This window comes from Cheilinus undulatus, linkage group 5 (genome assembly GCF_018320785.1).
Source record: "Cheilinus undulatus linkage group 5, ASM1832078v1, whole genome shotgun sequence".
NCBI lineage: Eukaryota > Metazoa > Chordata > Actinopteri > Labriformes > Labridae > Cheilinus > Cheilinus undulatus.
Genome location: NC_054869.1, coordinates 4194075 through 4220884, shown reverse-complemented (window position 1 = coordinate 4220884; position 26810 = coordinate 4194075). Strand labels below are relative to the sequence as shown.

The 26810-nt window shown below is 39.9% G+C and overlaps 1 protein-coding gene across 8 annotated transcripts in view; it reads right to left on the bottom strand.

Moving 5' to 3' along the window:
* Window positions 1–423: 423 nt before the first annotated feature.
* LOC121509743 (dematin-like) overlaps window positions 424–26810 on the bottom strand; it is a 69207-nt gene continuing 42820 nt past the window's right edge. For 4 of the 8 annotated variants that reach the window (XM_041787401.1, XM_041787396.1, XM_041787398.1 and 1 more), the window contains 15 exons: window positions 20191–20255; window positions 19583–19617; window positions 18841–18921; window positions 18597–18725; window positions 12861–12905; window positions 11686–11869; window positions 11505–11549; window positions 9777–9929; window positions 8284–8393; window positions 7661–7766; window positions 6954–7136; window positions 6783–6790; window positions 6618–6674; window positions 5046–5126; window positions 424–3239 (listed from right to left, as the gene is read on the bottom strand). In XM_041787401.1, the coding sequence (XP_041643335.1) occupies window positions 3126–3239; window positions 5046–5126; window positions 6618–6674; window positions 6783–6790; window positions 6954–7136; window positions 7661–7766; window positions 8284–8393; window positions 9777–9929; window positions 11505–11549; window positions 11686–11869; window positions 12861–12905; window positions 18597–18725; window positions 18841–18921; window positions 19583–19594 (1308 nt within the window). In that variant the 5' untranslated portion in view covers window positions 19595–19617; window positions 20191–20255 and the 3' untranslated portion in view covers window positions 424–3125. Of the gene's footprint in view, window positions 3240–5045; window positions 5127–6608; window positions 6675–6782; window positions 6791–6953; window positions 7137–7660; window positions 7767–8283; window positions 8394–9776; window positions 9930–11504; window positions 11550–11685; window positions 11870–12860; window positions 12906–18596; window positions 18726–18840; window positions 18925–19582; window positions 19618–20161; window positions 20256–26810 lie in introns of all 8 variants that reach the window. The other 4 variants (XM_041787403.1, XM_041787402.1, XM_041787404.1 and 1 more) reach the window with 4 other exon arrangements.

Here is a 26810-nt window from a genome sequence, read left to right as displayed (position 1 = left end):
ACTAGAGAGGGAGAGATGTGGAGAGATCCTGGAGCTACAGAGACAGAGTATGTGGAATCTGAGGGTCAGAGAGTAGCTCTCTCTCTATCAGCTAAATTAGTGTAATTACCATAATTAACATCTTAAATATTAAAAACACCAGACTGTGATCAAACCACATCCTTGTTTTTTCTTTTGGTGCTGGGAAAGAAATGCTGTCATTATGACATCATAGCTGGCTTAGCCAATAGGAACAGTCCTTCTAAAGGACCGCTAACAGCTTAATTCCTACAGTCAGCGTCTCTGTATCTGTATCTAAATCTGACTCAGAGTCAGCAGGAATGTTGGTTTGAAGCTGGACTGCAGCTGGAGGCTTGGTTATAAAACTTCAGAGTGAATCAGTGGAAATAAATCTCAAACAGCAGAAATGCGATCAAGTCCATGATGATTCTGCCTCAGAGTAATCCTGCAGACAACATCTTTAATCTCATACGGAAAACCTGAAATACTAAAAATAGTGGCACTAACATTAACCTCCAGTCAGATCAACAATCAAACTTCATTTCCCAGAATTCCACCACTACAACCAAACAACTGAGTGAGTTTATAAATGTTTGGTGCCTTTAAATGGGGTCATGTGTGCCATGTCCAAAGGAAAAGACAACATTAATGCCCCCTCTGATGGTATTCACAATCTTGTTTGATGATGTTTTCAGAAATGACAGAGCATGTGGACTTTAGTTTTCAGACACAGGATCAAAAGAAGCTTGAGCAGGTGTTAGTCAGGATCAGGGATGAGTAACTTCAATGAATAAGAGGGCCACATTCATTTTACTCTCACTGCCTGAGGGTTAGAGTTGTAGGATAATCTTAAATAGACATTATCATCATCTATAACTTCATAAATGACAAAAATATAACTTTGATCTAAACTTATTAGGCTAGAACATTGATATATCTGAAATTAACCCACAGAGGATGTTTAGGCCTTTTTTTTTTTTTTTTTAATCTTTGTTTTCTTTTGTTGATTATTTTGACCGAGTTAATGCATTTTAGAGGGTCCATTTCTTTTCAATAGATTTTGAGAATTTTGATGTCACAACCTGTAACGAGTCAAAAATAACTTTTTCTACACATTTAGCCTGTTGGTGACCAAAAGTTTCATTTGAACCCATTAAAACCACAATTATTGATACCCCAGCCATCATAGTAAACTGAATGCTTTTGTCCTGGTTTCATACAGGGGCATTTTGTAGAAATGTATCACAATCTTGGAATCAAGAGATAAAATTATGCATAAAAATCCTTTTCAAGACTGTGATAATCATCTTCAAGGAATTCTAATTTGTGTGTCGTGTATGAAATATATATAAATATATGTATGGTGAGGGAGGGGGCACTTAACTGGCATTTAAAGAGTTAAATTCCCCATGATTTAACTAGTTTCTATTTTTTATAAGCTCTGATCTAAGCTCATTATTAACATATCACGGCTGTTATAATTCCTTTCAAGGAAACCTAATTTGCATGTAGTATGTAAAAAATATTCTAACAATACAAACATGATTTTTTTTGCACTTAAATTGGCATTTAAAGGGTTGAATTCCAAAAAATTGATTAATATTTGATATTTATGGTCAGGTTGGGTCTTAATTTTAAAATTTAATAAAAAGAAAGTTGGGGGAAACATGTTCATTGTGCATGCTGTCAATGTAAGAATGTCCTTTCTCTAACTGAGGGTTATATGCAAATAAGCCAAACACAAAATTAAAGCCACTTTAGATGCTTCATAAGGCATTAAACAGAATATTTACGTGTTAAAATTCATTTACTACCATTTGTACTCATTTCAATCAGTAATGCTTCATTTTGAGAGAGGTAGAGACAATTACTGCAAATTGTATTTTTTATATATTGAAAAGAAACAGACCCATGATCAAACATCTTTCATGAAAAGAAATGTCAAATTTTCTCTTGTTTTCTTCATGATTACCTTGTTTGATATCTGAAGTGGGCTTATAGGCCCCATTGAGAGAGAGGGGGCCACATTTGGCCCCCAGACCGCCAGTTTACTATCCCTGATCTCAACCTTCACCTTTGCTGTCTTGTCTTTTGTGTGTCTGTGTGCTGTTTAAGCACAAAGAAACGATTAAATGTGCATTTTTGTACAGAAAACTGGGAGGTGAACAAGCAATCTTTGGCATCTATGTGTCCGTACATGAGCTCTGTTTGAAGGCAGCAGTTAACAGCATGAATCCTGCATGACTTCTTGAATTTGTTCATTGTTGTTCCATTTTTGTACTGAATTGTTTTATTATCTTTAAAGGGTCATTTGAATTCAGCTCAGTATTTTATTAAGGCTGACACCACTAGATGAATTCAGGCCCCTTTCGCCCTCCTTTTAGGAAATAAGCTTTCTTTAAAACGTCAAACTCTTGTATATAAACTTGTAAAAGCTTCCTCGTCCCTCCTAGTTCATCTTTCTTCTGTGGACAGAGCTGAGCTCTGTCAGCATCAGAGCTCAGATCTGTGCAGAGTAAAGGTGCAGAGAACTTTCCTCTACATTCAGACGTAAAACAGGAGTGAACTGCATGAAGCAGGAGGACTTTTCTGCCTTTTGTGCCTGAATATCTTAACCACTATGCTGTGAATTAGATGTTGATAGGGGGCAGAAAACAGGGGTTAAAGATGAGCTATTTTAGAGCTATCAGTAAGTGAGTCAGGCCCTCTTTTACATAAAAATGTTAAGTCCTGCTCGTCCTCTTCTCTGGTGTCTCTAAGCTTCTCATTTGTCTGACTTGAAGTCTGTTGTGCTCACTCAGTAGTTTTTGTCATAAATACATTTCCACAGACGTCTACAAACTGAAGCTGATGAAACAGGCGCTCTGCAGCTCTGCGTTGAATCCTGTGGAGTGCGTGCGTGCGTGCAGCAGAAATCTAAACTCACTCTGTGTTTTCTCTTCAAACCTTCACTGTGAATCACATCAAACCTGAAGCCTGAGACACATCCTCAGCGTCTCAATGTGACGATGATGGCGGCGGTGCTGATAGTGATGTTTCATGTTCAGAGTCTGTGTGGTTTCAGGATCCTGCACGGATCCAGGAGGAGCAGGGGATTGTGGGAGATGCAGTCCCAGTGGGGTGAGTCAGAAGAGACAGACTTTCTTCTTTAGGTCGTTTCTCTTCCAGAGGGAGAGATGATCGAACTCTTCGATGGACATCCCGAAAACGCTGAAGAACTCTTCCTGAGAGAGGTGTCTCTGCAGAGAGGAAGGGAGGGACAGAGAGATTTTAGGGCACTAAATACTGCCAGATCTAGGATTTCTCCTGGACTAATAAAGATCTTTGCTTGCTGACTATAAAAAAAGTCACGCACCCAAACTTGCACACTGATACTTTTTGATACTTTTTGCCCCCTTTTTACCCATTTTTGCCCCCTTTTAACCAAACCTGTTTTTTAAAAATATTCTTTATATATATTTACTAATAATGGCTGACAAGTGGATTTCTGTAAAAAACAGATCAAAAGATAAGTCATTCTAGATGAAAATGTTTCAATATCAATTGTTTTTAGGGTGGATTTAGCAGCTGCAGATACACTATATTGCCAAAAGTATTCACTCACCTATCCAAATAAGTGAAATCAGGTGTTCCAATCACTTCCATGGCCACAGGTGTATAAAATCAAGCACCTAGGCATGCAGACTGTTTCTACAAACATTTGTGAAAGAATGGCTCGCTCTCAGGAGCTCAGTTAATTCCAGTGTGGTACTGTGATAGGATGCCACCTGTGCAACAAGTCCAGTGGTGAAATTTCCTGGCTCCTAAATATTCCACAGTCAACTGCTACAGACCTCCAAACTTCATGTGGCCTTCAGATTAGCTCAAGAACAGTGCATAGAGAACTTCATGGAATGGGTTTCCATGGCCGAGCAGCTGCATCCAAGCGATACATCACCAAGTGCAATGCAAAGCATCAGACGCAGTGGTGTAAAGCACGCCGGCAGAGCAGTGGAGACGCGCTGGCTGGAGTGACGAATCGTGCTTCTCCAACTGGCAATCTGATGGACGAGTCTGGGTTTGGTGGTTGCCAGGAGAACGGTACTTGTCTGACTGCATTGTGCCAAGTGTAAAGTTTGGTGGAGGGGGGATTATGGTATGGGCTTGTTTTTCAGGAGTTGGGCTTGGCCCCTTAGTTCCAGTGAAAGGAACTCTGAATGCTTCAGCATACCAAGAAATTTTGGACAATTTCATTCTCCCAACTTTGTGGGAACAGTTTGGGGATGTCCCCTTCCTGTTCCAACATGACTGTGTACCAGTGCACAAAGCAAGGTCCATAAAGACATGGATGAGAGAGTTTGGTGTGGATGAACTTGACTGGCCTGCACAGAGTCCTGACCTCAACCTGATAGAACACCTTTGGGATGAATTAGAGCGGAGACTGAGAGCCAGGCCTTCTCGTCCAACATTAGTGTGACCTCACAAATGGGCTTCTGGAAGAATGGTCAAAAATTCCCATAAACACACTCCTAAACCTTGTGGAAAGCCTTCCCAGAAGAGGTGAAGCTGTTATAGCTGCAAAGGGTGGGCCAACATCATATTAAACTCTATGGATTAAGAATGGGATGTCACTCAAGTTCATATGCAGGTCAAGGCAGGTGAGCAAATACTTTTAGCAATGTAGTGTATTTAAAGCCAAAAGATACTACTAAAACCAAAACGTCTTCTTCTCCTCCTCACATTTTCTGAATTTAATGTCATCTGGGGGCCAGATAGAAAGCTTTGAGATACGGCCGCCAGTTGATCAGTGCCTTCACGCATAGTCTACATGTTGAAGCTAGTTTTTGAAAACTAAGGTTTTCAGGATGTTTGACCCTTTCTTCACACGCATCTTAATTCTGCTTGTGCTCGACCTCCTCTGACCGTGACGGGGCTGAGGAAGTGCACTATCCTCACCACCTTATACATGTGTGTTGTGTTGGTGTGCAGTATGGATCTGTCACTGAAATGTTTGTTAACACATAAAGATTAAATTTGAATTAAAATGATCAATGAGTGAGTTTCACCTCCAGCCTGGTTCTGTCCACACCGGGGGGCAGTTTGCTCCGTCCTCTGTGGGTCACCACCAGCGTCTCATAGGGGAAGATCTGCACACATCAACCAGGAAAACAACAGTCAAACCACATGTGTTATTTCATCTTAAAGCATTTTATTATTGACTAAATGAAAAGCTCAGTTTACATTGTTTTACATCATTACCTGAAAAATGCAAAAAAAAGAGGTAATTGTGACATCTCAAAATTAATAAGAGTGAAAATTAAGCAACTTACTTTCTTGTAATTTAATGTTTTTTGTTTTATAGTTTAATTTTAAGACATTTTCTTAAAATCAGAATTGCATGACTTCTATATTACTTCTGAAGGAGGAAATTCAGCTGACCTGGATGGGTTTAATGTGATTAAAATTTAGGATGTTGAAGCATGAGGCTGTGGATAAATCTGAAGTTTACTATAACATATATGATCACACTAATAATAACAATAGTGATGAGACTGAAACTCTTGTCTCTGCTTGAGCTGCAATACCAGTGCATCCCTCCTGTTTAGGGCTATCAAACTCAAGGCCCGGGGGCCAAATCCGGTCCGTGGAACAGTTAAATCCGGCCCACATGATGATCTCATATTTCTGTTATAACTGGCCCATCAGTCTGAGGTCTGCAGATTTCCTCAAGCATAAAAATGTAAACGTATCCTTGATGATTTAAGATATCCTTGTTTAGTCATGAAAGTTGATGAAGTAAGGAGTTAAAACAATTAAAAAGTCAGGAATGTGGCAAAAAAAAAATTAATTTGTGTTTAATTTCACATTTTCAATTTTGCATCTCACAAGTAGGACTCAAACTTAGGATTTTGACTTTTCATTTCATACTTCGAGCATTTCAACTCATAATTTTGACTTCTTATAATATATTTTGAGCTTTCAGATTTATAACTTAAAATTTTAAGTTGTATTTTGACCTTTTAAACTAATTATTTTGTATTTTACCTCATATTCTAAACTCCTAACTTCGACTTCATAATCCCATAGTTTGACCTTTTACACTCACAATTTAAAAATTCGAATCATATTTTGACTTTTAATTTCATGATTACAAATTTTATTTCATATTTTGACCTTTTAAACTCATGATTTTGACTTTCTTTCTGATATATATTTGCCTTTAAAAGCATTGTTTTTTAATTTCATGTTTTGACCTTTTTGAACAAATAAATTTACTTTTCTCAGATTGTGAGCCTTTAAACTTATCTTTTCAACTTTTTCGATTTAAAAAAATGTATCATCAGCAGTTTTCATTTCATATTTAATTCCTGGTGAAATGAGGTTGACTGTTTCTGGTTAAAAAGGTGATCCTGTTAGGCCCTCAGGTTAGACCTGAATCCAGAATCTGGCCCCTGCTGCGATTGAGTCTGACAGCCCTGCTTTAGTTTAAAGTTCAAATGGTTTAAAAAAATGAAGACATAAACTGCAAAAAGTTCCACTATTTAGAGAAAAGAGCTTCCACTAGGCTGGCTACTGGCCTGTAAAACTAGACATGTCTGTAAGTATTTATTTAGTAAAAAGAGACAGACTTCTGTTACTTTTTGTTCCAACATGCTGGGGAGAGAGTTTCCTCTGTCCATCCTGGAGTCTCCATTCTGACAAAACACAGACATGACCACGCATTCAGACCCAGATCAGCATTAAAAACACAGAAAATGACTGATAATTTAAAGGATGTTGAACATTAATAAATCAGACTTTACCTGAAGATCTGTGGGAAAAGAGAGAATAAAGAAATCATCACTACAACATGACTCAAGCACTCAGAGCTGATCAATATTACTGTATCATTAGAGTAGATGAGCTCTATATGAAACTAGTATTTATGCAGAAATATCACGATTATCAATAATGGATATAAAGAGAAGTTTTACCTGCAGGAGTCTTCTCAGTCGAGCTGAACTCTGCTGACTGAAGCTGAAAACAAACAGAAACATGTTTGTCAACTTCATCAGTAACCTCTGCTCTGATTGGACGGTTCTGTTCAGCCGTACTCACCCTGGAGAGGCCGCTCTTGGAGGATGCTGGGAAATAAACTGACTTGGAAGCATTGGACCCTGAAAGTAAGGAGAAGCATAAAATTAAGAGTCATCCACAGATTCATAAAGTCAGAAGCTTTATGTTCTGTTGTCATCTTTAACTGCTGGGAAAAAAAGGTGACTGCATGTGGACTGATGGATGGATTTATGTCGGCTATGGACAGGCAAAAAAGACCAACCAGCCAGCGTGGAGGCAGAAAAAACACATTTATGACCAGGAAGTTTGAATAATGTTTGCACATCATCATTTAGTCTCTTGTTGTGGTTGCTAACCATCCTGACCACTAGGTGTCACCAGAGCTGTGTTTGTGCGTGTGCCTTCTTATGATCTTTATTTATAAACTGTTAAAGTTTCAACCTAAACCAGTGAAACCAGTCAGTGATCCTTTCTTTAAACGGTCAGTTCTAGGGTTACTGAATGAATCCACAGGGATCCTGTTTTGTTCCAGTGATTCAAAGCTCCAGGAGACAGAGCTGATGTCTCCTGTCTGCAGTGAGCTGAGCACAGTTATGTAACAGTGAAGGTGAGGTTAAAAGTCTACCTGTGTTTTGGCTGCGATCTGGCAGTGAGCGAGTTTTCCTCCTCAGAGGAGCTGAAGACTTCTCCAGCTCTTCCTTCAGGATGATTTTACCAAGATTAGACTGGATCTAAGAGGAAGAGAAGAAATACCATTCATTACATGTCATGTGTGGGTCAGATCTGCTCCTCTATAAGCTCTCCTCTTCAGCTGTAAAACTCTGGAACAGCAGTTAGAACACCTGGTAGAACAGCAGTTAGAACACCTGGTAGAACAGCAGTTAGAACACCTGGTAGAACAGCAGTTAGAACACCTGGTAGAAAAGCTACCGAGTAGAGGAGATGACTGCTCTGAAACTGGATAGAGAAACTCATGGGGGTCACCTCCATACACCATGTGGAAACTACGAAAACACCTGGTTAAATTCACACTGAAGCATTTCATGGTGCCTGGCTTCAAGCAGGACACTAGAATTTGAAATAAACTAAAGACACTCTAGTTATGACCTTAAATTGACCCCCACCTTGGATATGTATCCCAAAAACAAGCACATGACCCGAGTTGACCTCTCTTTGCAGTTTAGTGGTTAAAAACTTTCATCCTTGATCACATCAGTGCACCTGCTCAGGTGTGTTCCTCTTGTTTACCTTGTTGAGTTCTTGTTTCTGAAGAGCTCTGAGTCCCCACAGTTCATCATCCAGCTCTCCATCCTCCTCCTCATCTTCATCCTTCTGATCCTTCTTCTTCCACTCCTTCTCTGCAGAGGAAAGGAGTCATGGAGAGGAGACGAAGACACAAGGAGAGGAGGTGAAGAAAGAAAGTAAGAGAGGAGGAAAAGAAAGGATGCAAGGAGAGGAGACAGGGAAAGACCACAAAGAAAGGACACAAAAGGTATGAGAAGATGAGAAGAGGAGTTAAAAAAAGGGGACATAGAAAGGATGCACAAAGGAGTGACAAGGAAAGTACATAAGGAAAGTAGACAAAGAAAGGATACAAGGGGGAAAAGACACAAGGAAATTGCACAAGGGGAGGACACAAGGAAATAAGACAAAGGCAAAATGCATGGGGAGGAGACAAGTGAGGGAGACAGAGAGCACACAAAAAAGGATGCAAGGAAAAAAATGAGTAAAGGACACAAAAAACAGATGCAAGCAGAGAAAGAAGACATGGAGAGAAGTCAAAGAAAGGAGACAAGATAAAATGCAAGGAAAGGAGATAAGGGCATGGCACAAGGACAGGATGCAGGAAAGGAGACAAAGAAAGTCATGAAGAAGAATTCAAGTAGAGGAGATGAGGAAAGGAAACCAGCAAAGGAGATAAAGAAAGGGTGTAAGCACAAAGGACAAAGAAAGAATTGAAGGAGGAGAGAGGAGAAAAGGAAAGAGACAAAGGATGCAGACAGAGGATGCAATGAGAGGAGACAAGCACAGGACACAATGAAGGAGACAAAGATAGGATGTAGACAATGGATGCAGACAAAGGACAGAAGCAACAAATTAAAGATAGGGTGCATGCAGAGGGGAAAAAAGGACACAAGAGAAATGAGCAGAAGATACAAGGAAAAGAGTAACGCACACAAGCAAAGGACACAAAAACAGATGCAAGAAAATAAGGTATAGAAAGGAGAGGAGATAAGGAAAGGAGACAAGAATTCACACAAGGAAAGGATGCAAGAAAAGCAGAAAAGGAAATGAGACAAAGAAAGGATGCAAGGAGATAAGACAAACACAAGATGCAAGGAAAGGAGACAAGAAAGGGAGAAAAAGAAAGGGTGTCAGCAAAAGGGACAAGGAAAGGATGCAAGGAGACAAAACCAGGATGTAGATTAAGGATGCAGAAAGAGACAGAAGTAACAAAATAGATAGGGTGCATCGAGAAGTGGCAAAAAAAGGCCACAAGGAGAGGGAACGATTCAAGAGGAGAGAGACAAGGAAAGGACACATGGAAAGAGAGTAGACAAGGACATGTTAGAGGAGAGGAAAGGACACATGGAAAGAGAGTAGACAAGGACATGTTAGAGTAGAGGAAAAAGGGTAAAAGAATACAAAGGGTAACAATAAAAGAGAAAAATCAGAATCCTATGGTAAACCATCAATGCAGGGTGAGCTGTGTATACGTGAGTGTTTCTGTTGGGTCGTACCAATCACTGCCAGCGAGGGGGGGCAGGGCCAGTAGTCCGTCTCTATCTTGGAGGGCAGGTTCGGGTCTGGAGGCTGAGCTGCTGGAAACTTTGACGACTCGATGATCAGATCCTCGATGTGTTTCCCCTGAGGGATCTGAGGGGCCGACACATCTGTGCACAACAACCACACAGACACACAACGACCACACACACCCACACACAGACAGACAATATGTTTAAGCAGATTAATGCAGTGCAGTCGGGCAGTGATTTGGGGGTCGGTCTGGCTGACCGATATTCAGAGTGACTCGGACTTCATTACAGAAAATAACAGAGTGTTATTCTAAACTTTAGACATATTTTAAATTTTAGATTAAAGCTGTGAGTCTTGCTTTGTTCTGTTTCATAGAAAACACAGCCAAGTCAATGTAAAGGACAGAGATACTGATGGTAAGCATGTGGACAATCTATGTATCATTCGTTCATTTAATATTTTATTGATAATTGAATAACAAATAATAAAAAAAAGGTTTTAAAAAAGGTTTATTTTCTTGTTTTCATTTCTGAAACCAAATCAAATAAACAGGAAATGATATGCCTTTTTTTTTTTCACTTTTGCTATTTATTTGGGATCAGACAATGTAATATAAAAAAATGGGCATGAGCAGTTATCATGATTTCATTATTAATTTGCATCACCTGGTGCAGGTGTTGTGCTCAGAAAAGCATCCTGAGAATCACATGCCCATCGCTGAGGAGTTCCTGGAATGATACGGAACACAAACACCGGCTCCAAATTAAGTCACGTTCCTGCCCTTGTGTTACTTCGTTTGCATTCGTGCCATGCTTTGGTCCACCTTGTCCTTCCGTGCTGGAGCCAGGGAAGCATGCCATGTCCAAGCATGGAAGAGTGTACTCACACTGGTCAGATGTACTGGACTTTTAGGCTCAAACGTACCCAGGCACAGCACAGACTGCCTAGAGTGATTGCGTCCTAACTCGGTGCCGGTGTTTGTGTTCCTGTATATCATTCCAGGAAGCGTGAACTCCTCAGCGATGGGCATGTGATTCTCAGGATGCTTTTCTGAGCACAACACCTGCACCAGGTTAGGCATATCAATACTGCAGTCAAATTGACTGCCTACAGCTGTTTTCATATTACATTTTTTGATCCAACATAAATAGCAAAAGTCAAAAAGACGCATCATTTCCTGTTTATTTGATTTCGTTTCAGAAATGAAAACTATGAACAGTATTTAATTATTTGGTTTGGTTTTAAAACAAAAGTGAATAATGAGCCATTATTTATTTATTTGTTATTCAATCATCAATCAAGTATTAAATGAACAAATGATACTGGGATTGTGGATGTCTCAGACCTCCAGTTTTACATAATGCAGAACTTGTGCCAATGAAGAGCACTTTAAATAGCCTAATTCAGCTAAGGATCATCTGTTTTCATGGATTATCTTGCAGCTGTGTTACAGGTCTGTCTGCTCCACTGGAGGGACTTCAACATTTTTAGTAACTGTTAGTCACTGACACCTCAAAAATCTGTAAAAATAGGGCCTACGTTTAAAAATACTGATTCACCATTGAAGAAAAACACTTGAAAAGCTGCATGTGACACCCACCAAAACACCCACATCTATTGTTATATATGCTCTGTATGAATCAAGGCACCAACATTTAGAACATCTATAACCAGAAATATCAGCAGGAGGCTTCAGTGTGAGAGTAACACACCTTGTTTGTAGATCGGAGGCTTCTTATAAATGTTGGTGCCGTTTTCTGAAAGAAGAAAGATGGATTACTAAGAAAAAGGGATTTAAATTAAATTTGGTATTAACATATCCCTCAAATTGCTGACATTCGTAATAAAACACTGACTTGAATACACATAAAGATAAAATGTAGAAGTTGTTACCTGGCCTGTGGAAGTGCTGCACGGTGCTCTTGGTACCAGCCGGCTGTGTTTGAGGTGTGTTTGGTGTGTTAGGTGTCTGTGGTGTGGACGGTGTGTGTGAGCTTTGTGTTCTGCTGGTCTGGATGGTGGAACAAGGAGAAGAACCTCCAGGAGAACGGTTCTCCAGCCATTCCCTGGACTCCTTCTGGAAACACAGAGGGACACGGGAGTCAGGAGCAGAGAGAGGAGGAGCTGGAGTTTAACTAGAGAATTTTTCATAGGTCAGATCTGTGTGTAAGACCAGTAGTTAGGTGTAACTTTTCTGGAGAGTATGAGAAGATATGATACGCTACGATATATCATATGTACAATAGGATACGATACGACATGACACGGTACAGTGTGGTGTGAATCCGTACGATACGTATCAGTTTCACCAGCAAACCCCACCTGTAACGATCACAAACTCATGCTGAAGCAGACCATGAAAACAGAAAAACATCTCTTCTGTCATGAAAAGCTTTCAGTGTTGCTCTGTTTCTCTTGTTTTAATGAAGAAATGTTGTCCAGTTCCGACAAAACTGCCGCTGTAGCTAAGTCTGAGCTAATCACTCTACTAGCAGCCGTTGTATACAACCACTCACGACAACTAACCTCTTCCCTCGTTACTCTCACAAACTCATGCCAAAGCAGGTTGGCAGAAGGGAAAAAACATCTTTCTCATCATGAGAAGCTTTTAATGTTGTTTTCATTCTTTATTTAATGCAGAAACATGGCCGAGTTCTGGTAAAAGTGATGCAATTCCAGGGCTTTATCTGAGCTAATCACCGCAGTATAGGCAGCCATTGCAAACAGCTTTCAGTACAACTAACCCCACCCATAGCTTCCACATTGTTCTCCTCAAATAATGCTGACTGGTCTGACTCCTTCACTAACAGTACTCTGAAAGTATAGTCAGTCAGTCACCCAGTCAGGCAGGCAGTCACATACAGACCCATGTGTAGGACTGATCCCTGTGCTCAGCCAATAAATATGAAATGCAATATGGATAGAATAGGATGCAATATGATAGGGTGTAATATGGCATTTCACAGTCATTAAACCCTAAAAAATGCCAAAATTGGGCTGGGAACTTTAACAACTTCATGATGATTTGTGCATGAAGGAGGGAGAGATGAGTGTCGGGGTTGTTTTACCTCTGGGGACGGCGGAGGAGAGATGGAGCGAGGAGACAAGGACCTCTGAGGAGGAGAGCAGACAAAAACAGATTAGTCAGTCAAAAACATCAAAATATTAAAAAAACAGAGAGGAAATGTTCAAACTCTGATACGACACACTTTTATACAAACACAATTAACACAGCATTTGTAAAAACAGCTATGAAATGTGATTTTAAACTAGTTTTATTGTAGTCTATCTCTTCAATGTCTAATCAAACCTGCCAGCTGTTTCTACAAGGACTGATCTCTGTGTTGGCTGGACGAAGGCCTGCTGCTGTTTGAAAATCAGTCTGGGTATTTTCATGTAAAGATTTTTTTTAATCTTTTTTAAATGAGACGATTTGTAATTGTATATTTTTATTAGAATATTTATATTTTGTGAGATGTTTGGACATTTGGCTTGACAAAAAATAAGCATCACGAAAATTCAGCATTATTGTTTTCCTCTTGGAAAACTTCCACTGATCCGGGCTGAGTCGATATGTAAACAAAGCAGGAAAAATTAAGGAAAATTCAAGGCCAGCGACGCAGAAGATTGATCATTTTGAAAAAAGTGAAAGAGCTACATACTCTTTCCCTCTTAAACCTGCAGTCACACGTTAAATACAAGAAAAAACTGTGGGGATAACAAAGAGAGGAGAGAAAAATAAAGGAAGGAGGAAACAAACACCCTGTGCCAGAAACACAGTGGCAGATAAACATTTAGAAAACCTCCTCCAGTCCTCACAAAGAGATCTGCTGTCTCTCTCTCTCAGCTATGGTAACGAGCTGTCCGGTCTCCAAGCAGCAGATCGATGTCTCATGTCGCAGTCAGACGCCGAGCTAACCAACCAGAAAACTACCTGACTGTCAGACCAGCCGGCTCAGGCCACGGCTCCTCTAACCTTCAGGATCACACGCTAAGCCAGTGATACTCAACGTGTGGCTCTTTTGTGATTTTTTTGTTGCTCTTTTATGGTTTAATTTGAAACATTACTCCTCCAGAAAACCTTAGAAAAGGAAAACTTTGACCTCAGAAATTATTCACATAAATCAGTTTGTTTCCCAGACTTTTACAGAAAACTTTAATTGTTGAACTTAATTCTCCCATTTTTGCCCTTTTCATCATTTCTTGCCACTTTTCACCCAATTAAGATACTTTCGCCACTAAATACCCACTTCTTCCCCATTTTTGCCACTTCTTTATGACTCCTTTTCCCATTTTTTTACCACTGTAATCCCATTTTTGCCCTTTTCACTATTTTTTGCCACTTTTTGCCCATTTAAGTTGCCTTTTGCCATTCAGTGCCCCTTTTTCCTGTTTTGTTTGCCCGTTTGCCACTTCTTTTTTACCCTTTTTTGTCACTTTTCACCATTTTTTCACAACGTTTCACCCAATAAAGCTACCTTTTGCCAATAAATGCCACTTGTTTCCTCTTTATTGCCCTATTTTACTGCTCTTGACTGCTTTTTGCCCATTTTAGTCACTTTTCTATTTTTTGCCATGTTTTTGCCACTTTTGGACCATTTCTGCCACATTTAACTTACTTCTATTGCTACTTCAAGCCGTTTTCACCACTTAGATTGTGGCTCTTGCAAAGGTATTTTTCAACAGCCTGGCTCTTTGATGAGGCAGGGTTGAGTAACACTGCGCTAAGCTATGCTAACAACCCTGGCATTTATTATTCAAGTCTGCACTCAATGAGCAGCATGAACAGTTCAGTTCAAAACTTTATTACAGACTGAATTCAATATCTGATGCCATTCAGGGTCAGTAGATTTAATCCCCAAAGGAATCAAGTAGATGAATTATGCACAAGATTTCTAAATACAGCTCATAATGTTTGAACTCCTGCAAATATCTCACATGCCCTGCACTATCTTGATCTCTCTAACAGTAACCTCAGTGCATGACTATTAGCAATGCAATGATAATCACTAAGATATTGTATTATTTATTTATTTATCTATTTATTTATTAGTGTTTGCACATGAGAAATTTCAACTTTTACAATAACAGTATAAGTTGATTGGCTTTTTTTTAATGAAGATGTAGGACATTCAGTCTAACATGTATCTTTAAAATCTCCCCTTACTGTTCCAGTGGACCATAGCACAGGTCTGTCAAAATAGTGGACAACCAGTACCTGACAGAAAGACATCCCTAATGTGCAGTGTAAGATGCAAACCTGTTAAACTTGCAATATTAGATGCATGGGATAACTTGCATATCAAGAAAAATATCACTACAATGCTAAACTATAGTAACTAAAGCATAACAGACAACCCAGCACACCGGGGGGATCCCATCAAAGTAGCTAACGAAGGCTAACTTAAACTACAACTTTCATTTAAGCCTTAACTCGTTCCACTAACGAGTATCAGCTGTGTCTAGGCACAGCTAACTACAACCTGGTTTCAGCTGGCAACACACTAGACAGTTTTAAATCTGACACGATTTCAAAACATGGCAGACCACAGACATCGGGACAATTTCAGATGATTTTTCATCTTTAATCCTCTGAACGCACACACTAGACGACTTAACCTCACAGTTGGATCACTGCCCAGCCAGCATGTCCTTGTGGGCCGCACACGGGTTATATGTGGGCTACAGTCTGAGTCCCATGTGGGTTTGTCCGTGGGTTTCATGGTGGCCCCATCTGTGATGTGAACTGCAAGTGTAGATCAGCCCATAAGAGACCCACACACACCCCATCCAGAAATTCTTGCAGCATTAATTTTGGCAGCTATTTTTAATTTTAGTCTTATTCCTTAGACGAAATGTCTTTTAGTTTTAGTCACATTTTAGTCATTTCTACCCTTTTTTGTTTTAGTCTAGTTTTAATCCATAAAATGTCCTCACATTTTAGTCTTTACCTTTAGTCCAAGCATTTACTTTCCTGCCTAAATCTGGTACCAAATCATGGTAGTGTGTTCTCTGCACTCTGCCAAACCTGGGGTCCCTGCTTTCTACATCTGAGAGACAGAAGAGATGCAGATGCATTGTTTTTAGACAGATTTACCACCAGTAGAGAAATATAATAACCTTGCAAAGCAGATGGATACACCTGTTTCCTGTTTCTCATTGGTGAATCCGTCTTGCAAAGCTCCCGTCTGAACCATTTGGGCCCGGTTAGAAAGTGACAGGACCAATCAGCGATGAGGGGCAGTACTTTCAGGCGGGGCATAGTCGTGACGTAAACAAGCAGCAACAAGAGGCCGGTGCAATTATGGCGGACGACAATAGCGTGGATGCTGCTAAAGCGCCAGTTTAATCAGAACTTGATGACATTTCTTTGTTAAAAGACGAACAAAGTACAGCAGTGAGTTGTTTTTTTTTTTCAAAAATGACAAAAGTCGAGTATTGACATGTCCACAGTCGCCATGTTTCGCTTTATGCAGTTCTCTATGGAGTTTACTCCTTTGGTCGCGGCTACGTCACGTGTTTTGTTGCTCTGATTGACCTGTAAAGATGTGACAGACAGAACGTTCTTCCAATAACTCTCTGAGTATTTTTCAAAGGTTCTGTCGTTTCCCAAACGCTGTCTATGAGAGGTTTAACAGATGGCGTGCCAGGTTAGAAATATCATGGATTTTGATTGGCTGAGGAAAACTACATTACATTTTAGTCTAGTTTTAGTCATCTTGACGAAAACTAAACTTAATTTTAGTCAGTTTTAGTCATCACAGATCTATTTTTTTCAGTCTTAGTCTAGTTTTTGTCATGGAAAAAAGGCTGTTGACTAATATTTTTAGATATAGTTTTAGTTGATGAAATTAACAATGTTCTCCACTGTGGATAAATGTGTCAAAAAACAATTAATCTGTATCTATTCTGCCTCTCAGCTGTAGAAAGCAGGGACCCAGGTTAGGCAGGGTGCAGAGAACACACTACCATGATTTGGTACCAGATTTAGGCTAGAGAATAAATGCTTGGACTAAAAGTAAAGACTAAAATGTGAGGACTTTTTATGGACTAAAACTAGAGTAAAATGTTTTTGAGATTTCGTCGACTAAAACTAGACTAAAACTAAAAAGGGTAGAAATTACTAAAATTTGACTACAACTAAAAGACATTTAATTTAAAGACTTAAACTAAGACCAAAATTAAAAATATCTGCCAAAATTAACACTGGTGGACACCTCACACAAGGATTATTCAGTTCACAAAGGGGCCCAGCTTGGGATATGCCCCCACAATCGCCGGGGGAGAAAAATCTTGCCTCAGATGGGGCTTAAAATCCTGCAATCAGCATGTGTGCTTGTGCATGGGATGTTCATAAAGCCCAAATCAATCGATAGTTGAAAAGAGGATACTAAATATGAAAAAACATGAGCTGAGTGCTTTTCTTTGACCAAGCAACATATATTTATAAAGTTTAAGAAAGAAAATTAACAAGTTTGGAGCAAAAAACAAAAAAGGAAACGCTTTCACTATTAACAAATCAAAGGAGATGTTATTGATGCTGATTCTTTTTTGGGGGGCTTTTTGTGCCTTTATTGACAGAGGAGGACAGTGGATAGAGTCAGAAACACAGATGAGAGAGTAGGAAGAGACTGCAGCAAATTACTCCCTCCCTGGTGGGGTGGAGACACGGTGAGGCAAAGCATTGGCTTTGCTACGTGTGGAAGTCATGGCAGAGGGAGAATATTCCTCTATTCCTCCCAGCATTGTGAGTATTCTCACTACAATTCGCTGTCTTTCTCTCTGATATGCTCCGACTCGTCTCCTCGACCGGGCATGTCTTTCAAACTCTATAAGCTCCAAAACTTTGAATAAGTTACTCATGTCCGCCATCTCTTGGTATAAAGTGGTAACGGCGCAGACCTCAGCCATTAGCCCTATCTCCCAATAGTAAAGAATCCTTTAAAAAATTCCTGAATCCAGACAGAGAACCAGATCAATCTAATCAGTTCTTCGTTATGTCATTTCTGACATTTCCTGAAAATTTCATGAAAATCCGTCAATGGTTTTTTGAGTTATGTTGCTAACAAACAAACAAACAAACAAACAAACACACAAACAAATGAACAAATGAACATACGACCACCTTCTTGGTGGAGGTAAAAATTAATAATGTCAGTGATATGTTTAAAATGAATGAGTTATGCCATGCAGCTGTGCAAGTGAAGTCTCTGTGACCCGCTGACCTTTGACCTACATTCACTCTTCACTTTTTTCATCTGTTAGTTATTTCAGCAGCAGAAAAGGACAATCCAACAGGCATAAATACATTTTAAATGTTTTTTTTTCTTTTTCAGAGAGACATAAGTCTCATCACAGGACTTCACCACAGGATTCTGGCGGGGGTTTTTTTCTCTCCCTCATCCAACGAGTGATGTGCCATAAGCACAAATAATTGAATAACGCTTTTTACAAACTTAAGTGTCATTGTTTTGTTTGATTTTTATTTTCAACCTTTCAAGTCTAATTCATGTTTGACTGGTACTTTGTGGAAAAATTAACAGTGATTATTTATTTCAGCTGATATTTTGATGTAAATTTCAGATACTGAAGACCAGGACATGGCGGATGATCAGTGCTCGAGGAAATTTTAATAAAAATATTCATGATTTGTTAATAATCAATAACTCAGTCAGAGGTAATGAGAGTGCCTGAATGCTGAAATCACTGAAAAAGCGCATCCCTAGTTCAGGATTGGTTTGAACCAGTAGAGAAACAGTCATTATAAAAAGAGTTAAACTGTAAATAGAGCCGTGTTAGATCACCTCCAGAGGGCTGTAGCTGTAGTGCGGCTGGTAGATCATCAGGTCTGGCCTCTCTATGTCCAGGATGGCTTTGTCCCTCGGTAATGCTGCCAAGTCCTTATAGCCGATAACCCCGTCCTCCACCCGGGCCTGAAGAGACGAGGGGGGGAGGATGGGGGAGGGACAGACAGGCAGAGATTACAGATTACCGCCTCAAGATTAATCAGAAGGATAATATATCTTCATCTGTGCCAGCGTCGCTCACCACGATGGCGGCGGCGGGGGATCCTGGGACGCTGGTCCCTCTCAGCGACAACACGCTCCCTGGAGACGTCTGAGCCAGCTGCTGCTAACACAAACACACAAACAGATACACACACAGATGTGTGCAGTCAAAACAATCTGTTATTAATCCAAGAGGATCAGGGGTTTAGATAATGAGGGAATTAGCGAGATCATTTTATTCTCAGAGGTTTACATTTATATCAACATTTATTCAACAAGAGTTCAGAGTTCATCAGCAGCCCTAGGAGACTTTAATGATTAAGCATCTGAAATAATACACTTTAGAATATAGTTCAGTGGAATCTTAGTCTGCATGGTTTCTGTAAACGGATCAGACTCCTGCATAAAAACTGTGATCTAAAACCTCTCCTGCAGACAGAGTTCAGGGTTTAGAGAATCATCTTTCCTGCTTTGTTTTAATTGTTCTTTCTGTAGAAGCATCTTTGTATGAAAGGGAAACCTCAGACATTATCAAAGCTTGAATAAAGGTTTAAAATAACAATGATAACAAGCGGCATGATGAACCTCATCAAAGTAAATGTGAAATATTAAAATCTCATTTTCTGCCCTCAGCTTTGACTTCCAGGAGCTAAAAATAAATCTCAGACATATTAAAGCTTCTCCTCTCACACAGCCAACAGAAAGCAGCAGAAACATAACAAGACTTCAAACAGCACCGTCTGAATCTTTTAATATCACAGGGAAATGAAGACGGTGTTTACCTTGGGCATCATCCTGCCTGCTGATTGGTCAGTTCCTGAAAAAGAGAGAGAGAGTTATCCACTTCATTCCTCCTCAGTTCTCGCTCCCATGATAACCTGTTTGGATTCTAGGTGTGGTGGAGGTCCCAGATCTGCAGGGGCGTCCTACGTCTGCTGGTGAGGTTACATGATCTAATTGGCAGTGCGTTGGTTTGGTTGATTTTTAGCAGCAATGCATCAGCATCTGTCCTCTGTGTGGGTCACACAGGGGGAAAGGTTGGGTACCACTCGTCTGCTCATTAGTCTCAGTTCAAAAGTAAAGCGAAAGTCTCCCCAGGCTTCACTGAGGTTCTCTATTCAGAAAACTCACTGGCAGTCAGCAGTTATAGTTAGCTGTACACATAAATACTGATATTTTAGTCTAAACTCTATTTTTGCATCCTCTGCAGCTGCTGCGGGTCGCTGCCTCTGTATTGTCTGATGTGACCGGCAGACACAAAGAGATGATTCCAGACTGCACAGCTTTGTCCAGCACACACACATGAAGGTCTGGGTAACATGCGGTCAGTGAGGGAAAAGCTCTGCAAAAGCCCCGCTCACCGTGAAATCCAGAGTATAGGCGTTCATACCTCAGGGAGAATAAGGGATCATGTCTGAGTCTGGTGGTCTTCAGGGCTCCGAGCCCAATCAGAACCTGGAACACACACACACACACAGATGTGCAGTCAGTTTTTTCATTTATAATCGGATTTCTGTGTCAAACCAAACACCCCCCCCCCCAACAGGACACTGTCACTCTAGAAACACACACTGCATACACACTGTTCATCCTTCAGTAACACACAAGAGCAGAGTTTTTAAACTCCAACATTTAAACCAGGGGTGTCAAACTCAATCACAGAGGGGGCCGGATTCTGAATTAAGGTCTGACCTGAGGGCCTAACAGGGTCCACATTTCACTGTCAACCTCATTTTTCACGAGTGATAAATTATGGGGAGAAGAGTTAGCAATAATGATAAATGATTCTGAGATTTAAAAAGTCAAAATGATAAGTTAGAAGGCTCAAAATCTGAGGAAAAAAAAAGTCTAACTTATTTTTCAAAAGGTCAAAACACAAAATTAGATGTTAAAATAATGCTTTTAATAGGCAAATATATAAAAAAGAAAGTCAAAATCATGTTTTTAAGATAAAAATATGGCTTAAAGTTGAAAATGATGACCTTAAAGGTAAAAATATGATATCAAGGTTGAAATAATAAATTCAAAAGGTTCAAAATACTAGATAAAAAGTCAAAATAATCAAATAAAAAGGTCAAAATTTGAGATAAAAAGTGAAAATAATAAATTGACAGTTTAAAATATGAGATAAAAAGTCAACATCATAAATTGAAAAGGTCAAAATATTAGATAAAGTCAAAGTTATATGTTGAAAATGGTCAAAATATGAAATAAAATATGAAGTTAAAAAAAACAAATGAATTTGTTTTCCCACATTTCTTTTGATCTAGTTATTTTTATTCTTTACTTTTGTCACATTTTTATGACTAAAGGATATTTCATATCATCAAGGTTAAGTTTACGTTTTTATACAGGAGAAAATCTGCAGAGCTCATATTTTAGGGCCAGTAGGGCCCTGTGGGCCGGGTGTAACTGTACCATGGTGTTTTGGCCCCCGGGCCTTGAGTTTGACACCCATGGCATATAGTGTTAATGGTAAAAATGATTGGAATTTAAAGAAACAAACAAACAAACAAAAAAAAAATGATGGAACGATTACGTCACACATAGCGTAGCTCTCTTAGGACGCCCGCGCACGTTCGGCCAAAACAACAATGGCGGGCTACAGGGTTGTGTTCGTGCTGCAGAAGCTACTGAGCTTGTTATGGCTTTTACAGCAAAATCTGATGCTCCTTTACTACCACCGTGAACAACATACACCACATGTTCTTAAATCCAACGTGGAGAACAACCAGAAGGACAACTAGAAGAAAGTTTGTGTCAGTTTTCTGGGATCTTCTTCTCTCTTTTGGTGCATTTCCGTGGAAGTAATACAGCGCCACGTACAGGTTTGGCATATGCACTACAGCGTTTTCAGTTGTTTTCGGTGCTTCTGTGCTTACGCGGGTATTTTCTGAAACAATCCCGTGTTTACAGAAAACTTTTTCAAAATGAAACAGCAATATATCGTTTTCGTCTTCGTGTGGACGGGGCCTGAGACGTGCCAGAGCTGGACCGGAGCGCAGGAAGTGGAACTGGTCTGATTGACAAGAGAGGGAGGGATTTGCTCAGCGGTGAGCTTCACAGGTGGATCACGGCACAGGTGTTGTATGTGTAAATTGGAGGTAAGTGTCTGTGACTTTGTTATCAGTAAAGTACAGGCCTCCTGCACAAATATTCTGACATTATGATTATGAACTGAAAACTCTTTGTCACATTCACCTGCCCAGGTGTCTCACTTTGAAGGTTAGAGGGAGGGAAAAACAGGAAGATTTGTTTTAACTGGTACATAAATCTTTGACCCTCTATTCTTCTCGCTTCATTTGCTTTATGAAATCCTGCTGACTGTTAATTTGCCCCAGAAGCAAAAATTAAATGCAAGTTTTTTCTAGAAGGTTATGCCTAAGGATACATGTTATTATCAGTATTATACTGTGATCAGCAGATCTGATCATTTCTGCCAGTATTTACAGCCAGCTGCATATATCAGCAGTAAACATCATACATAGGCCATGATTATGGGTAAAATATTTCACTGTGCCATCAGGTATCGGAGGTTTCTTAGCAGGCCAAACACTCAACGGGGCCCATCCTCGCCATCCTCCTTCTGCTCCTCTCTCAGCTCGGCTTCACTCAGCCACTCTGAGAGACACCTGCTGCTCTTTACAATTAAAAAAAGGTATTTATATGCAGGTAATTCCAAAATCTTGCATCCCTAGTTCTGGCCTTTCCTAACCCTGCCTATGGGGTGTGACCCAGATGAATGTGAAATAAATCCACATCAGGAGAATTAGAAAAAAGTGCAGAATGTAACAGCAGTTTATCTAGTTAATTTTTTGGCTTACATTTATCATTAACTCACAACAGCAGACTGATGTAGACGAGATAAACGTTCAACATTTCCTGCTGGGTTGGAGTTAAGTGGAAATAATTAGGCAACATTTCAGCTTCAGTGTTTGAGTCAGTCACAGAAAAGCATGAAAACATGGATGTCACATTTTTATCTGCAGTAGTTGTGATTTTCTGCAGATCTCTGTCAGACCGTCTCTGACCATGTCCCTCCTCTCTCTCTCGTATCGATCCGTGCCGGTGTCTGATGTCTCTGAATAATTAAAACGTCACTTTATGTCTGACTGTTTGACCCTGACTGAGAGCTGTGGTCACTCTCTCATGGATGCACAGAGAGGCTGTCAACATTTTCAACACTGCAAGACTTTACTGAACGATACAGACGCTTTAATTTCAATGACTGGTTGTATTGAAAAGTATCAGACTTTTAAAAAAAATATAGTTCGGCTTGTGCACAGCAGACAGTGTGAAGGAGTTTGTCTGCAGTTTCTAAGACTGGTTGCCTAAAGCCTCTGCTTTTGTTGCTGTAGTCTCATTTTGTCTTATAAGGTTTGCACAAATGTTTAAATCCTGGTTTTGGTACAACCCTACAGTCCTAATGAGAGCAGTCCACCATCTCCAGAGAGATTATACCTCTATATGGGTGAAAAGAACCCTGACACTGAACGGAAAACTGATATAGTCATGCAATTGAATTAGATTTTGTTCTTCAAACAGGTACATTGTAATAATTTATAATAATTATTTACCACGTTTTTTTTAATCCTCAACTGAGAAAGGAGAGTAAAAGCAGAGCAGAGGCATTGGGCTGCTCTAGAGAGGAATTCAGTGGTCAGATGTTGGACCAACTTGGTCCAAGCTGTAGTCCAACCGTCTGTTAACAGATTCTCCAATCGTTCACTCATGTATTAATGACATTTAAAAGTCCAGCTCATATGTGATGTCAGCATCTCAGATCACAAGATGTCCAATTTGTCAACTCACTGGCCATTGGATTCAGGCTCCTAGTAACCATTAAACTCAACTTTTTGTATTTCTGTAGTTGAGTTATCTAAGGTACATGGCAATAGTAACATTATCCAGTGATTTTAGAGTGTTGCCTCTTTAAGCACGGAGAGCTCAGAGCAGCTAGGCTATACAGATACAGCTGCTCTGTGTAATTTAGTGTTTTAGGTAGAAATTTGCCAAAAAGACTGCTGGTTCGGTGTTATGCTAAATTGAACATTTTTAAGTGTTTTATTCTTCCCCCTCTGTGTTTGGCCCTATTTTGCAAAGCAAGCTGTGGCTACCGGCTACGTGCTCTTCTACCTCAGAGTATCTGAACAGCTGTTTGGGCCTGCAGGCTTCCTCAGAGGAAACAAGAAGCTAAAACTAAAGTAAACTGAGTGGTTTTGACTCATGCGGTGGTGACGTGCCGCTTACTGCGGATCTGAGAGGAGTACTCAGGGGAACTTCAGAAACTTCACTGGAGACTGGTTGGCAGGAGAGATCCTGAGTTACCTGGTGGTGCAGATGTGGAAACTCTGAGCTGATACCCATGAGAGCTAGCTACTGCTGTCACAAGAGGGACTTCACATCACTTCTTCAGGCCACATTGCTCACAGATGCCTGCAGCCTGCATCACTCCCCATCAGAGTTCCCTGCCTTACTGAACGCTGGTGTTTTACCAATTTTCTTCAACTTTCTGAAGATAAACTGGAGAGACCAACCAGACTAGCTGAATGGAAATTTGTCATCCAAGTATGTTTATGACTGTGGCTTTATTCTTCTAATGGCTGATAATTAGTCAGCATATCTAACGAAGTATGTAGACCCAAACAGCTCATCAGATACGCTGAGGTGCTGCATAGCCTAGCCTAGCTTCTCCACGTGTGTTCTGTATGAGGGAGCAACTCACTGAAATCTCTGGAGGATAATCGCCAGGTGCCGTAATCGCCAGGTGCCATAATCGCCAGGTGCCATAATTGCCAGGTGCCATTCCCATTTACTTCCGTTCATGTAGACCAGTGCTACTCAACGGGTGGCTCTTGAGCTACATGTGGCTCTTATGTGATGACTTGTGACTCTTACATGTCTTAATTAAAAATATTATTCCCCCATAAACCCTTTAAAAAGGGAAACTTTTAACTAAAAAGTTATCCATTAATCAGTTTGTTTCTCGAGCTTGTACAGTTGGCTTTAACTGTCAACCTTAATTTTTATCTAGTAGTTTCTATTGCCCTTGTCTGCATTCTTTTGCCCTATTTTCATTTTTGCCACTTTAAAACCATTTTTACTGCTTTAAGCCCACTTTTGCCACTTCTTTTTGCCACTTTTTGCCTATTTGTTTCCTGTTTATACCCTCTTCCACGAAGTTTTGTCTCTTTTTTCCTCCTTTTTGCTAGTTTTCCCCTTTTATTGCCACTTTCCCCCATTTTTCCCACTCTTGCTTCTTTTTGCCCTTTTTTCTACCTTTTTGCCTGTTATAGTCACTTTTCACTTCTTTTTTGCCACTTTCTGCCCCTTTTTGCCACTTTTTCTTTCCATTTTATTCGCCAAATTATTGAAATTTTAATTCTAGTTTTGCCCTTTTTTAACCATTTTTGCCCCTTTTTCCATTTTTTGCCACTTATAATCCATTTTTACAGCTGTAAGCCCACTTTTTCCACTTCTTGTTGCCACTTTCTGCTCGTTTTTGCCCCTTTTCACCAGTTTTAGCCTCTTTGATCCTGCTTTTTGCTATTTGCAACTTTTTCCCCATTGTTTGCCATTATTTGCCACTTTTCACACATTTAAGCTGTCGTTTGCCATTGACTGCCACTTTTTCCCTCATTGTTGCCCATTTTTCCTACCTTTTTGCCTGCCTTTGTCACTTTTCACTCATTTTTTGCCATATTTTGTTGCTTTTTGACCATTTTTGCCACCTGTATCTTTTTTGACAGTTCTAATACGTTTTTTTTCTTTTTTTGCCATTACCTACCTTTTTTGCCACTTTTTCCTCCCCATTTATGTGTCTTTTCACCCAGTTTTTTGCGATTTTATGCCTACTTTAACCCTTTTTGCCAGTTTTAACCACTTAGATTGTGGCTCTTGCGAAGGTATGTTTCAATATTTTGGCTCCTTGCTTGAGCAGGATTGAGTAACACTGATGTAGACGGAACATTTTCACCCACAAAGGGGCGGGGCCATCATCGTTTGGGTAAAGCACCCTGATGGGTCGCTCTTATCCACAGCTCAAGTCTGAAGCTGATGCTTTCATTTAATGTAAAACCAACTAGATTTAACTTCAAACAAACACTGTGTAGGGCAGTGGTAATCAACTGGAGGCCTGGGGGCCACATCAGGTCCCCCAAGTCTTCCCATCTGGCCCCCAGAACATTATCAAATTCAAATATCGGGATTCGGGTATCGCTATTAAAGCAACTCCAAAACAACTGAGACTGAAACAATTTATCCAGGATTGGCTTTGTTTCATCCATTTTTCAGAAATCCCCCTGTTGATCGTTATTTGCACATAAAATGCATTTAAACACTCATTCATCAGTCCATCCTTTCTTGATAAAAAAAATGCATTTTTCTGTGAAAACAGGTGTTTTGGAGGTGCAATTTTCCTGCTTGGGTTTTTTTCACCTACCACTACACAGCATATAAGCATCAAACCCAGAGACAGACAACATGACAGCCAAAGAAATATTCAACTAAAATATCTCTATCGCCCCCTTGTGGTTGGCTGCAATGTAGGGACTGATCTCACTGTTAGAGATTCAAAAATGACATGCATTCAAAAGAAAATAAAAAATATTTAACAAAAAATATGTTAACCAGACCCTTTTTAAAATATATTTGGTTTAGTTGAGAGTTCGGCCCGTCAAAGTGCTTGATTAGGAAAAAGCCGGTCCTTCTCCAGATATTCTATATGACACCTGGTGTAGGCTACGAGGATGTTACATCTCTGACTTTATTTTAGTGCACATTCAGACTGAGAAACAGAAAGGAGAGTCCTGTTTGCATTTCAGGATGCCGTTCAGTATCAACAGTCTTTTAAGTTTTAATATAACTTTGGTGTTCCACATGAAAAGCATGTGTCCTCTTTGTGTTTCTGCTTGAATTCCTTTTAATATTTCATCAATAGAAACTCTTCACTTCTCTCCAATGTCTGTAATAAAGCTCCCTTTGGACACACAGAGATCGTAGAGAGAGGGA